The 14,376-nt window shown below is 37.0% G+C and overlaps 1 protein-coding gene across 1 annotated transcript in view; it reads right to left on the bottom strand.

Moving 5' to 3' along the window:
- cacna2d4 (calcium channel, voltage-dependent, alpha 2/delta subunit 4) overlaps window positions 1-14,376 on the bottom strand; it is a 104,315-nt gene that overhangs the window by 86,390 nt on the left and 3,549 nt on the right. Inside the window, exons 3-13 of the mRNA XM_015392433.1 lie at window positions 13,063-13,144; window positions 10,017-10,133; window positions 9,828-9,887; window positions 9,021-9,183; window positions 8,808-8,939; window positions 8,094-8,154; window positions 6,622-6,772; window positions 6,303-6,375; window positions 1,391-1,482; window positions 1,112-1,225; window positions 948-1,026 (exon numbers count right to left, since the gene is read on the bottom strand). Coding sequence (XP_015247919.1) covers window positions 948-1,026; window positions 1,112-1,225; window positions 1,391-1,482; window positions 6,303-6,375; window positions 6,622-6,772; window positions 8,094-8,154; window positions 8,808-8,939; window positions 9,021-9,183; window positions 9,828-9,887; window positions 10,017-10,133; window positions 13,063-13,144 — 1,124 coding nt within the window. The remainder of the gene's footprint in view (window positions 1-947; window positions 1,027-1,111; window positions 1,226-1,390; window positions 1,483-6,302; window positions 6,376-6,621; window positions 6,773-8,093; window positions 8,155-8,807; window positions 8,940-9,020; window positions 9,184-9,827; window positions 9,888-10,016; window positions 10,134-13,062; window positions 13,145-14,376) is intronic.

The following is a 14,376-nucleotide window of genomic DNA, read 5'->3' as shown; positions in this document are numbered from 1 at the left end:
AATCAGAGTTCATCTTAGGAAAATACTCACATACATATACGCTTTAAAATATAACATTTTAAAAATGTAAAAAGTGACAGTATATACCTGTTTTTTAAACATACATTAAAACCAAAAACTGCACTAAACCAAATCTATTCATTTAGGCTCTTTTTCCAATTGAAAGGATAAACGTCCAGTTTGATATGTTTTGCATTCTTTAGATTGCATGACTTTCATCAGATCTCTATGAAAGAAAATGATGCCTACGGGGTGATGCTGCCACCACCGTGTTTCCTGCTATATCAAGGATGGTTAGGTTTACGCAGAGCTTGAGTTTTCCTGCACACGTTTCACATCCAAGCATAAACTAGACTAGAGCACCTTCTTCTGTTTGCTGTTAAACCTTTTCCTGTATAACTGGTCAACTTGCAATTCCCTGCTAAAGAAGAAAGGAACCTCATTAACAACTCTCCCTGTGGGGTTACTATCTCCAGAATACGGTTTGTGTTTATTATCTCAAAGGATGAATAAGAATCCATAATTTAAGGCACATTGATAAAAGGTCAGCAAAAACAGATGTTTGTAGCATCTACCGGAACACTAACCTCAGCAATTGCAGCTCTATCCCATCACAAAAGCACTAACCCAGGCACAGATTCAATTCTAGGCCAGTGCTACATTTGGAAACTTTTTGTGCAAAAAAATCCATTACGTAGTCAAAGGTTTTATGTGCTTTGAAAAGATGAAGTGATTACTTTCTGGTCTGAACTGATGCATAGCAACATGCATTTCACTAGAGGGCAGCATCTGATCCTTAGTTACAAAAAGCATCACTTATGTTTTCTCTTAAAAATGAAGAAATCCCTGTTAAATAACTATTTTTAAGGATTTCTGGTTTAACTGCAGGTTTGTTCAATAAAAAAATTCCAAACAGAGTAAAAAAAGAAATATATATTTAGCTTTACCCTTGTTGTTGCAGGCAATCCATTTAACATTTTCAGCAAATGTCATCTCCCGGCCAATTAGATAAGTGAACACTCGAACCTGCAAAAAAGAAAAAAGCAACACTTAAGCTCTGGAAACCCAAACACATTTAGTAATAAAATCTTAGTGACAATATATTTCATACCCGTCTCTCTGGCCAGTTAAACTCCTCAAAAACATCCTTGAAATCCTCCATTGCTCCGTCTGTTATCAGCATGATGGCCTGGTTGCACAGACTGCCCTGCCCCTGTGCAGCAGCCTGAACACATGCATCCACAAACATGTCTAAAAATAACTAAGCATTTCAAAATGCACTTCAAAGCATTTATACAGCAAAGCTTGAAACTTGTTCTAAAATTCCAGCAACTGCAGTAATAAAACTTGTTAAAACATTTAGCTAATGTCACAAAGCAGAGGGACAAACCTCGTTAAGGACCTTGAAAGACTCCTTCATTGCATTCTTAACCTTGCCCTCCCCTTTGACTTGTAACTCATCCACCAAAAACTTGAAGTGCTGTAAAAAAGTAAAGATAAATACATTGCTTTTTTTAAAAACTGGATTGTGGATTTTAGGGCAAAGGAAACATAAGGGGGAACTGTGCAGTGAAGGGGTTAACCCTGGTTCCTTGGCATGCTGACCAAGGAAAGCAAAGCTACTACAGCACCTGGAGGTCATCAGGATTAATTAACAAATTCACTCAGGCTATCACACTTACAGCAAGTAGTGCTTCCATATTTGATATTTTACAGCAAAAAAAATCCACGTATGAGCAAAACATTAAGTTAACAATGTAGCTATTTTCACCCTAATTGGAGAGCTGACATTTACCACATGTATTTTGTTAAATCAGAAAAAATGCAAACCTTTTTCACATGTATCTTTTTTAAGTAAAAACACATTAAAAACACATTATGTTATTTTACAAAACTTTAATTTCTTCTGTATTGTCGGAGTGTTATTTATTTTTTTTTTTTTACCAACAAATAGTCCTACTGTTTGTTTCTGGCTCAAAGGATACTGATGTTTTCAAATTAGAATTTTAAAACCTTTTGAGTACCGGTACATTAACCTTGCGCTGCAAGCTGGACTGTCCTGTGATCTGAGTTGTCAGTCTCACAACAAATCCATAACATACTGTAAGGCTCAGTTTTACACGTATCAAATTGGCTACTGCCAGGTTAGGAGTACACCCTTCATTCAAAAACCAATGAATAGAATCCAAGGAAACCAATTACCCCAAAGAGCATGAGGAGTTTACCAAAGCTCCTAGAGAGCATTAATCAGCATAGCAGCAAAGAAATTGGGAGGAGCTTTAGAGATTTACAGCTCAGTTTCTGAGACATTTACTACTATGACCATTAGCAAAAAAACACTATATTAGTTTGCCTTAAGAAACAGGTGGTCAGAGATCTAACTTTTTTGGCTGCATGCAAAAAACTTTCTGTTTTAAAAAAGACGTCAACAATATATTGATGTAGGAATTATTTTCTGATGCAGTGTCAAAAAATGTGATCAGAAATTATTTGAAGACGGATGAAACTAAAGCTACAGGTTAATCTGGCAGTAGTCAAACACTTAAGTACAGTACTTTTAAGAATCTGTAACAAGCCTTGAAAACTGACGTTTACAAAAACCTTTCATTCACTGTATATAGCTTTTAGCTTTACTTCAACTTCACAGTTAAATGTTACTCTTTTTTGACAATTTAATTATTGGTGTCGAACAAATTTGCCAGCAATGCTGTGAAAGAACAAGGAAAACAGAAAAATATCACATCTACAGTAGTTAATGCATTGTTGTTAACCATTAAAAGTCACATTTGATGGATAGTAGGACTTTACTGTATGCAAAAAATTTATTTATAGATAGAATAGAAACAAACATTTAAAAAAAAAAGAGTAATCTGTTTAAAAACCCTGGTAACTTGCTGGAAGAATTGGCAAAAGTCAATAATATATTTCAGATGCATAATTCAAGAAAACAAAACTATATGTTTTTTAGAAATAAGGAATTACCTTACATTTGTGCCCTTGTTGCAGCTTTGGTTTTTTGCTTCCTTTCTTTATTAGGACGTGTGTTTTCTAAATTTAACATACAGGTCTCCATTTCACAAAGCATAGTCAGTTGCAATACAGTGTAGGTTCTAGGGTTCCTGTATATTCTGGATTTTCTGCTTCTGAAAGCTAGAAAGCCGTTACCTTAAGGTATGACAACAAATATGAAAGTTGCTCTGTAGTGAGGATGTTTAAAATAACCCTGCATTATTCCAGCTTCTAAAGTAATGGAAATAGTTGATCTTTTTCTAGAAGAACCTGTTGAGGTCACAGCACAAATACTCCAAAGATATCTGACCGCAGTTAGATTTCCTGGAGGAATTTGTTTTTAAATTTGGCACAAAAATAAATAAATATGCCAGCATTTTAATAAGAAGATAGACCCATTATATTGTTTAGGGGGTCATTATTTGCATATGCTGAATAGCCAATTAATTCTTTAATTGGTTAAGTTTACTCATAACAATTTAGAATTGGTGATTTAAATGTATGTTATTTATACTTCGTCCTCACTTGTTGCAATGTCATTTTGTGCCTCTTCTGTTTTCCCCATTATTAAAAAATAACAAAAAACTTTTGTATTCACTCAAAGAGTATTAGTCTTAAAATAATAAAAAATGAATAATATTTAGAGTCATTTTAGCAACCAGCCTTAACACCTTTGATCACCTCCATGACAAGTTTTATAATTGAAGAAATTCATGCAAAAGGAGCCCTGACCAAGCTAAACACTCATTCTGTACCAGACATAAAGATACTGTCCAATGTAATATTGATGTTTCCCCCCCCTTTTTTTTGGCCCAATGGCTTTTGTGAAAGTGAACTGTTTAGAAAAAGTGACATGGGGGGATAAAACATGCAGCAAAGGTCCGTCCAGGTTGGAACTCAAAGCTGTGACAGCTTTGTTTAGAACTAAGGCTCAGCCGGAATACCTAAAATCGGTTAGGACACTTAAGCCACGACGGAAGTGTGTCAGTTGTCACCGTGATAAGGGCTATCAGAGTAGTGCTGGCAGTTAGGGAGGAGCTATGCAGAGGAAGCAGTGTGCAGTATTCCCAGCGCAAATTCAGTTAGCATAAGACCACCTGACATGCCTAGCTGCTACTAGGAGCTATACAGCTCACCACAATCCTTTGCATGATAGGAGTAAAGGCCCACCTCATAGAGTTTGACAATATTACATTATTTTTCAACCACACTGTGTGAGACATATGCAAATGTCCTTGCCTTTAGATGTTTTGTATTTCATTAAATTATTTTTTAGCTTTTTAGGGCACTAGTGGCTTGTTTTGAAACCCTGGTCTGCCACAGGACTAAGGCCTCCGTATATGGGTTGTTCACGCTGACTACTGCTCCACAGAATCACGGCAGATGTTTTGTATTGTATAACAGAGAGCTTCAGCTGTTCTTTACATTTGTGTAACTTGTGTTTTTTCTCAGTTCTTTGCAGGAAGACTGTAGTTTTACCTTGACCGTCATCACTCTTGATGACGTGCATCAAGGCGCTTCAAAAGATCCTGCATTGCATCTTGAGCAGCAGAAGCAGTGCTTCATGAGCTTCTGTGTATCTAACACGCTTCACAGGCAGCAGAAGCTGTAGTTGGAAAAATTGAACTTTTGCTGCCCGACGCGCCACATCAACCAATCAGAGAAGCTGATCAGGGAGCTGGCAGGGAGACGGACACAGCGCTGCTGATGCAGAGAGCTATGATCACTGCCCTTAAACTGTTTATTAATGGCGACATTAATTTAGGATGTCCAAACTCGCTTAAAAATATGTTAAAAGTACTTTTTCCCCACAGATTAAAGCAAATATAGCAAAGCCGCTCTCTGTCATTGAACACTGGAGCAGCAGAAGCACCAGACGTATCTGTACACACTTCACTGGACGCGCTTCAGGAGCATCTTTGAAGCTCTTGATCTAAATGTGGACAAGCATCAAAGATGAAGCAGCAGGCACTTTTTTTGCTGCTGAAATTGCGTATGTTGTGAACGTAGCATAAAGCTAAGGGCTTTCCAAATCCATTGGAGTTCGGAGTTCCTTTCCTATGCTCGATATGTTCTTATTGTTGACCACGTTAAAGGTGAAGGGATAGGAGCTAGTAACAGGAGATCGGGGTTACAATTAATGGTATTTGGGATCCTAAGACTACATAGGTTTCACCTTTGACCCCTGCGACACCATCATAGAGGTCTTTTGTTAGATTCTCATTTTTACAGAAACTAACTTTTTGGTTAAATTAATAGAAATTAAGGTTAAAAATGTTTCATTGTGAGGAATCGATACGATTCTCATTTTGAAGTGAAATACTGAAATGAGTTACCGTAACTTCTTTGAAGGATCCTGCCCACCTAAGCTTTGGTTCTATGGGTGACCTCTCTAACCCCCCGAGGAATTTTCAGGTATACTATAGGAATATGGGTCACAAAGAAGCTTTTAAGGTCTATTCACTCGTTGTATAAATGTAAAATGATAAGCTCAAACTCTAGCCACAGCCAAGAGTCACAGAACATCTTTGTGAACACCATGAATAGAAGTCAATGTGTAGACTTTGAGAAAAAAAACTCTGAAATGTATCTTTGATTTTTGTCAATACTGTGGTTGTTTGCGCTTCTTCAGGCCTTGATCCCCTGGGTGCACTGGAGCAGTCTGAGTGGCAAATGGCCCGGATGAGAGTAAGTCGAAGCGCCTGCCCCGCTCCCCTGAAATTACTTTCCTTTAGAGGTTGGCTGTTAAATTGTAACAAGCTCATGCATGTGTGGGGAGCTCAAAGCTGCTTTGCAAATGGAAAGAGGTGAGGTGAGGCACTCAAGCATCTGACCACGATGTACCCTAGCACTTCCCTTTGGAGGTTTTCCAGGAGCATCCTGCTGTAAAGAGACCAAAGGTATACCCTATATACAGTATATATCATCTGTCCTGGGAATGCTTCAGAATCCCCATGAAAATGGGCAAGGAGGAAGGTGTGTGAGGTTCCGTTCTGGACCTGTTGCTCCCATAGCAGTCTTGGTTAAGATGCAGGTAATGGATGAAATTAACCTCCTCCACTTTTAATTTACTGAGCGCTATTTAGATCATAATAACCTGCTGCCACTGAACTGCAAGCTAAAGTGCCCCCTAAGACCTTGACTGTGCACTTTAACTGAATGTTTTACAGTCGTGTGAACCTCTGTCATCTGAGGATAAGCAGGATTGGTTCAGCAGAGTCTAATTGTATTAATTAGCTGTGAGCCAGCACGCCTATTTTTTTCCCCCCTTTTCTTTTGTGTGTGTGAGTTACCTCTATTATCCAGATCAGCTTGTACCAGAATGCCCTTGAAACAAGGTTCCACATAGCGAACATAGTCACTGTACTGGAGAGAAAACCCACAGAATGAGACAAATGAGCAAAAATTCAGCCATATAGAAAGGCAGCCAGAATGAAAAAAAAAAAAAAAATAGATTTAAAGCCTTTTTTATTTTATCTAAACTTTAATGAAATAATAATATAATCACTCATACAGGCCATTTTAAATAACAGTTTAAAGTGGAAAGAAATGTTTATAAATATCATCCGGAGTGTAAATCTCATGATTACATCCCTACATGTTTATACTTACAGCAATGATGTTAACAAAGTCATTTTCTCCCAGAGTATCTAGGATTGTATTAATTGTGTGCTTGGCTATCGTCAGTCTCAGACCCTTCATGCTGCCACTGACATCCACCACAATGATCACGTCTTTAGGAGAAGTGGCTGCCTGTATGTACCTAAAAACACAGATAAGGATAAAGATGACATCTACAAGGAGGTTGACAAAAAGAGCAAGCATTATCCTTTTATTTGTTCCTCCAGTCTTCCGTTCCTGTGTACCGTCATCCCTTTATTATCATCCCCCGTCTTTCTAAGCCAATTATGCACAAATGAGATTTCCACTGTAGCAGCTGTGATTGGAAGCAGTTCAAACCAGTTAGCTCCGTGATTTCCGCTCTTCAGTACAATGTTCTGTCTCTCCAAGAACAAGGAACAGTTCCTGGAACTTCATAAGCTTTTCCATGCAACTTTGAAGAACAGCGAAAGGCTGTGCCGTTTCTACAGTCTTACTTGCGGGAATTAAAGTTACATAATTATTAACTTATGTATTTGCCTTAATTGATTTTCAAAAATCTAAGGATTTTTTTGGAAGCATTTATTCTTAAAAGAAGACGAGCATGAATTGCATTTGAGGTTTTATCCCCACGGATTAAAACCATCTATTTACTGCGTTCTGCATCCGGCTTTTATCTGAAAGACAACCACAAAGCTTCCCTATGCTGCAGCCGTCCTTTGTGACAGGGAGGATGTGCAGAATTTCTTCTCCATCATATACAGCGTTTTTCAAGGCCTTTCCAGGGCAGCAGATAAAACACATCTGAGGAAATTATTTGCACTTTAATTAAAGAATATCAGACTAATGAAGGCAACTTTTTTTTTTCCTTTTTATTCTATGATAACTAAACATCCTCCTTCCCTCTGCTTCCTTCAACTACTGCTGTAAAGATACTAGATCGCATAAAGATACTATTTGGTTTGTAATATGGCTTTATATAATAACATCAAAAACTGTGTAATTTTGAAAATTGCAGGGAAAAGTTTTTTTTTATTCAGCTCTGTCACATTTCTCATGGGTGAAAACAGCTATTTAGCTGGTTCCATTTTATTTACAAAACAGAGCAATGCCTGCAAACACTATTTGTTTTTAAAATTCCAAACAAACATCTGATATATGGAAATGGGCAGTAGTTAAAAACAGATTTCTTTTTTGCTTTACTGAGAAAATATAATAAAAATAATTGAACTTTATTGATTTCACATTGGAGAAATTTATCTCTGCATTTAACCCTTTCCCTTGGGGAGCAGTGGGCTGCCATCGTGGGGCGCCCAGGGAGTGGTGTGGGGTTAAGGGTCTTGCTCAGAGACCCAGATTGGAACTAAGAACCTCAAGATTCCAAGCTCTATGCTCTAACCACAAGGACGCCACTCCCACATATGATGCATCAATGAAGAAAAATACTTTTTGGGTGAATAATGTTGGTAGGAATGTCATTTTACCAGTTTCGGTTTCGGCAGTCAAAGGTCACCACACCATTTTCATCTGGAATCCACTGGATTCCTAGAAGAAGAAGACAAACAGAACCAAGGGTTTTTGAGAGTCAACAAACAGACACATTTTACTGCAGCTATATTCCATCTAAAACCAAATCACTGTGCAGTTTCTTACCACATGTACTGGCAACCAAGTAAAACTAATTATCTGTAGGATTTAGACCTAATGATTGAGGTAGCCATGCACTGTGTCTGGTGAAACATATCTGATGTTTTGGCCACATATTTGGGATCATTGTCCACTAGTTAAACTAAACATAACCAAAGTAAACAACTAAAGATGGGTTTAAAACGCCTGTACTCAGTTTAAAAATGTAACCAGCAATGCATTTGAAGCACTAAAATTTATCTGCAGCTACACCCGCTTTCTTAACAGCATAATAGATGAAAAAATAACAGCTGGATCTTAAATCTGAAATCATCACTGCAAAACGATCTGGAAATAGGTCATTTCTTAAATTAGGTGTATTTAGCCTTTATTTTGGCAGGTAATTAAGATTATCTGAAAATGGGTTTAGTATTTTTACTCTTAAAATAAGATAATTAGATAATATGCACTTGAAATAAGAAAATGCAATTATTTTATCTTATTTTAAATGTAACTTGTCTTGTTCCATTGCCAAAGTGCCTCGCAGGATGCAAACAAGCTACTCAGTATACCTGGATAAAGCCTGAAAAACCCAGTGGCACTGCCAAAGTACTGCCAGGTGAGAGTTGGATCCTTCTGAAAGTTATCAATGAAAACATCGTTTAGTGCCTCAGACATGTAGACCCCATTAAGAATGTCAGGATCTGTAAACAAATAAAAAGAAACAGAGTTTAGTTTCTTAGGAAATGTAATGCTGTGCAATGAAGCGTTGAATCTGTTTTTACCTCTATTGTAAACATTTGTTGGGACTTGTATATTACTCTGCTGTGTGTTGACTGAAAGTTTATTGTAATGTTCATTTTCCTCCAAGAGAAATTCTCCTCCAAGCGGTATCGGATTTCCTTCTTCATCCACAGTGTTGATCAGCAGGGAGTTAAAGTAGTCAAACTGGAAACATCAACCAAACAATCATTACCAGGCAAGGACCGTGGGGGATTAAAACTCTTAAATGACATTTTTATATACAGTATGTGTGAGACAGACAGACGTGAGCATGAATTAAATTTAGAAAAATTATAGAATTCTTCTGTTTAGATAAATAATACTGCACACAGACAGATATATCTCATGCATCATTTTAATAAATGTTGATGACAGCACCTTTTTGCTAATAAAAACCTAAATTCCTATTTGTTATATGATAAGAGTCACACCAAGAAATGCTTTAGTTGGTTCTGGTTCTTGTGCACTTTTTTAGAATACGTTTTGCATCAACTCAACACTGATGAATAAACTGTCTTGAACCCTCCTGATCAATCTTTACTATGACTGCATAGGCCATAAGCCATCAAAAATAGCAGAGGAAATTGAAAATGACATCTATACATTTTAGGAATCTAAAAATATAAGAGTTGCCTTTTAGAAAGAAAACAAAATGTGCAAAAAGAGGCACTTCTGCCAGGAAAAAATCTTTAAACTTTAGATAACCTCAAGGGTTGGTAAAGTGTTGCATATAGAGCTAAATATGAGAAGAATATTTTACTGTCCATCTGAAACAATGTTTGTGCCAAAAAAAAAAAAATCCTACATACCTCTAGTGTTTCATTGTACTCGTGGCCAAGATCAGCATCCTCTGCTGCTTCTGCTAATCTCTGTGGCATAATACAACTTCTTAATAACAAAGTCAAAGCTGTGATCATATTACAGAGGCTCTTGTGAATAATAAAGCAACAGACTGATGCAGGAAAAATACAGTCTGTTCTTTAAGATGTCATTATTACCTTAACTGATTTCATTTTCCTCCCAAGCATCTCCTCCATTTCCTCTGCAAACTTCTTTACCAGCTCTTCACCGTTCACCTCCTCCATCTTCACCATGCCCTCCACATCCTTGTATTTCTGTAAAACACATGGTTTCATTAAATAAGACATTTGGTGATGAAGGCTGAACTTAAGCAGATTTATTTAGGTCTTACACCCAATAAAAGCATTTTTCTCAGCTTATTATTGTCATTACACTGTCACAAGGAGAGAGCAATGAAATTCACTCTCTGCATTTAACCCATCCCCCTTGGGGAGCAGTGGGCTGCCATCGTGGGCCGCCCGGGGAGCGTTGTGGGATTTAAGGGTCTTTGCTCAGAGGCCCAGAGTGGCAGCCTGTGGGAGTGGGGCTCTCACTCCGAACCGCAGGATTCCAAGCTCTATGCCTTAACCACTAGGCTACTATTCAGTTGAGGCCAAAGATCTTATGGGTATACCTTCAATCAAGGCATGTACAAGTTTAAAGACCTTTCAAACTAATTGCTAAATGTGATGCTACTCTTGTAGGAACATCTCTTGCCTACAAAGTTGCCTTAATAAAAGGTTTCAGTTCTTCTTTTTTATACAGTGACTGAGAATCTATGAGCAATCTGAGTTGGTGTCTCCACCATCTTGGTAAACCCTTACAGGATATAACCCAATTAGAAAACTGACATAACTACACACATAAATAAGAGCTATAAAGGATCAAATAACCAGCTAGATGGCTAGCTTTAAATTTCTGTGCATGCTGAATATGCAGTAAAAACAGCTATGCAGTTTGCAGCTGTTTTTGTGGAGAACCTCAGCTGGTTTGGGGTCAGATTTGTTAAGCAGCTTTCCAAATCCACTTTTGCTGCAGCTTAGTGTCTTTATGTAAATCATGAAGCCCGACAGGATCTCATTCTGTGCTATGGCAGCCAAAAAGAACATGTAGAATGTCACATCCTGGTCCGATCGGTAGTTTTAAACAATTTGCTGATTCCAACATTGGCTTCTGCTCGAGTCAACCTTTTGCAGATTGGTAGCACCAATTTACCTACTGTATGTGCAACAATTTTTATTTTTAGTTTTTATGGCACTAGTGGCTCGGTTTTTTTTTGTTTGTTTGTTTTTTAGAGTAGGCTGACAGGAAAGGGGGTATAGTAGAGGGGTAGAGACATGCGGCAAAGGACCACAGGTCGGATTCAAACCCAGTCTGTCGGGTCGAAGACTGAAGCCCACCAAAGCACGTTGAATGTGTTCCCATTTAAACATATCTTCTTCCACTTAATTGGAGTGAAAAAAATAATTAAATTGAGCATCATTTTATTCCTTAGATTGTTGATGATTTATAGCAATAAATTAAAAAGGGAAAAAAAATCTAATTAATGAATAAAGTTTAAATATATTTTTTTTATTATCACCTCTGATCAAAACAAAAATGAGAAATCTCTACCTATAATACTTATTAGAAAGACAAATTCACATTTTCATAAAGAAATGCCAAACCAGTAATTGTCAAAGCAAGTACGATATGTAAAGAAAATAATTTTCTGGCATGATTCGTTTCTTACCCAAAATAATTGAGTTTGTCCAGTGAAACATAAACAAACTGGACAAACTGATGAAAGAATTAAAGTATTAATAGATGGATAAACAGATTGTTGGATGAACTCATTTTTTCTCATTAGATTGAGTCAATATGATGGAGAATGAAGCCTGTACACATGCATATTCTATATGATTTTACATATTTATCATACCAAGAAAAAAAGGTTTTCCAGACTGCATTAACACTATAAACTAATCGGTGAAAAGATTCAAAACAAATCAATATAAAATGTGTGAAATTCATAGAAGTTATTGTCACTTATTCCTCTACCTTGGAGCAGGGGAGCAGATAAAGAGCTCTTTGCAGCGTATAGGATATATATATATATATATATATATACATATATATAATTACATATAAACAAAGCTTCAAGAGCAGAACAAAATCAAAATGCTCTTTCAGAATCTTGCAACCAAAGAACATTCAATCGTTTAGCCAGGTTACACAACCAAGAGGTCCTAGGCACAAAATGCTCCGTTACCAGAAGACCATCGATTAGTCAAAGGTAGATGATTAATGGCTTCATGTTGCAAAGATTAAATTGATGTGCTGGGTGCTTTAAACACACCTGGGTATGGATACAAAGATGAGCTTAAAACATATCAGAAAGTACATGCTCTGTATAAACAACTAATAATGAAAGTGTTCCTGCAAACATTTGGGCCAAGACACAAAAGGTGGGTATTTAGATGGAAAGATGAATGTCTTGCATGGCTCCTGGCTTTTGGTATTTTTTTTAGTATCCAGATATTGTGGATGAGATATAAAAAAAACAAAAAAACAAAAAACACATTTAACAAATATTAAAAAAGTTAACAAAAGGTATCTGAAAAACACAAATAAGTGTGGCAGATGGTGAACAGGCCTGCCAGGGATTCTGGAGGAAGCATGCAGAGGAAGATTGCACGTACTAATTACTGAAAGACATATCCCAGTTGTATTTGGGTTAACTGTGTCACCAGTAATAGTGGGTTTCTGTAGATTTTGCAGAAAATGTACGCCAGAAACTCAAAAGTAATAAAATTTCTCATTTTCAAACTTCACATTTTTCTTTCTGCATTAAAAAAAATGTTTATTTTAGTGAGATAGCTGAGATTAGTGTATTCAATATAGCATCTCAACAATTTATGATCTGCCTGAATAACAACAACACAATTTAAAAATATGTGCTACATGTCAATCTATGTAGATAGATTTAAGGTGACCCTTATTCAACGTTTATACATCTCGTCTCTAACTCTTAGCTTTTGCTCACTATAATCTGTGTGAAATTACCAAAGCATCCCAAAGCATAATGAATGTTTCCCAGATGGCTTCGGAAGCAGCGTGGAAATGTCTACTGACCGACATCTGTTTTATTCAGATGTGGGTCAGTTAGTGTGGCTAACAACACGTATCGTTGCTTTTTCAGCATAAACATGTGAGGTCTCTTACCTTCTGTAGAAGTTTTGCTCCAGAGTATTTGCTGGACAAAGCATTTAGCTCTTTTCCGAAGGACACGGCCCACTGCTGCACACTGGACACAGAAAACATCATTCATTTCAAGTTAAACTCTGCCTGTCTTTTTTTTTTTTTTAAATATCAAATGACCATGGATGAAATGTGTAACACAGGGAAATTTAACACACTTACACCCGTTAAAATGGGTCATATTTTTATTTTATTTTGGGTGTTAGACCAACAGTAGTGAATCATTTGGGTGGACTGAAAATCATACATTGATATCAAGCTTTTTTTGTATTCTTACAAATAAAAATCCGAAAGATTTGGTATCCTTTTTTTGCCTCTCAACCCTTTACATGTCTAGAGACTGAATTTTCAACCTGTTCTTTATGTTAGCGCAGGGTGGGAAAAGATTTCCTATACAAATACATTTTTAAGTCCTGCCTTAAAATCTCAATTTGATCTGATCTTCACAAATTCTCACACCATGCAGCTCTGTTAACACTATTTGTTCTGCTGGTTGATGATCCTTTGCCCCAGTTACACATCTTTTGCTGCCTCTAAGAGTTTCTTCCAGCAATTCCTTCACTTCAGCCTCAACTTCCTTCCCATCTACTTTGACCAAATTTCCTGTCTCTGCTGAAGGAAACATCCCTATTTACAAAAGTAAAACAAAAGAAAACAAAAAAAGCCTTTGTATCTTAAATGGGGTGAACAAAGTGGTAGTTTCATTATGATTGGAGTTCCCCAATGAGAGATTTAGTCAGATAACACTGAAGGTGGGATTGGAAGCGGACAGGCTTTATGCCAGAACAAGGGGTTATTCTGTGCTCAGAAACATGCAGTAATTCTACAAATCCTCCATGTGAAAGCAACTGAGATAAGGTCATAGAATAGACAGGATGTGACAGATGGCTCAACCTATGGGGAGTCAGCCAGCTCACTGGGACATAGACAAACTGCCTCCTCAGTATTGACAACTCCGTGCCTTTAGATTTGTTGACATTCTTTACAGTTATTAGTTTATTTAATTTAAAATGCGAGCGAGTATAAGTTTAAGTTGCTTTTTGAAATGCTACAAATTGTGAGCCAGATTCTTGCTTGATTACTCTCTCTTACAGTGAATAAGAAAGAACAGTAATTGCATTATTATACTGGTTTATCCTTTAAATTACAGTTTTAAAATTTAAAAATGATACTCTGCTTTGTTTGGCATCCAAAACAAACCCTGTCTATGAGCATCTGCACAAGTTAAAAGCTAAACAAAAACTAATAGTAAGGTGAGCAAAACCAAAAAATAAAGGT

The sequence above is a fragment of the Cyprinodon variegatus genome, unplaced genomic scaffold (assembly GCF_000732505.1).
Source record: "Cyprinodon variegatus isolate N-32 unplaced genomic scaffold, C_variegatus-1.0 Scaffold590, whole genome shotgun sequence".
NCBI classification, from domain to species: Eukaryota; Metazoa; Chordata; class Actinopteri; order Cyprinodontiformes; family Cyprinodontidae; genus Cyprinodon; species Cyprinodon variegatus.
Note: the sequence above shows the minus strand (reverse complement) of the source record. Positions and strands in the feature narration are given on the sequence as shown.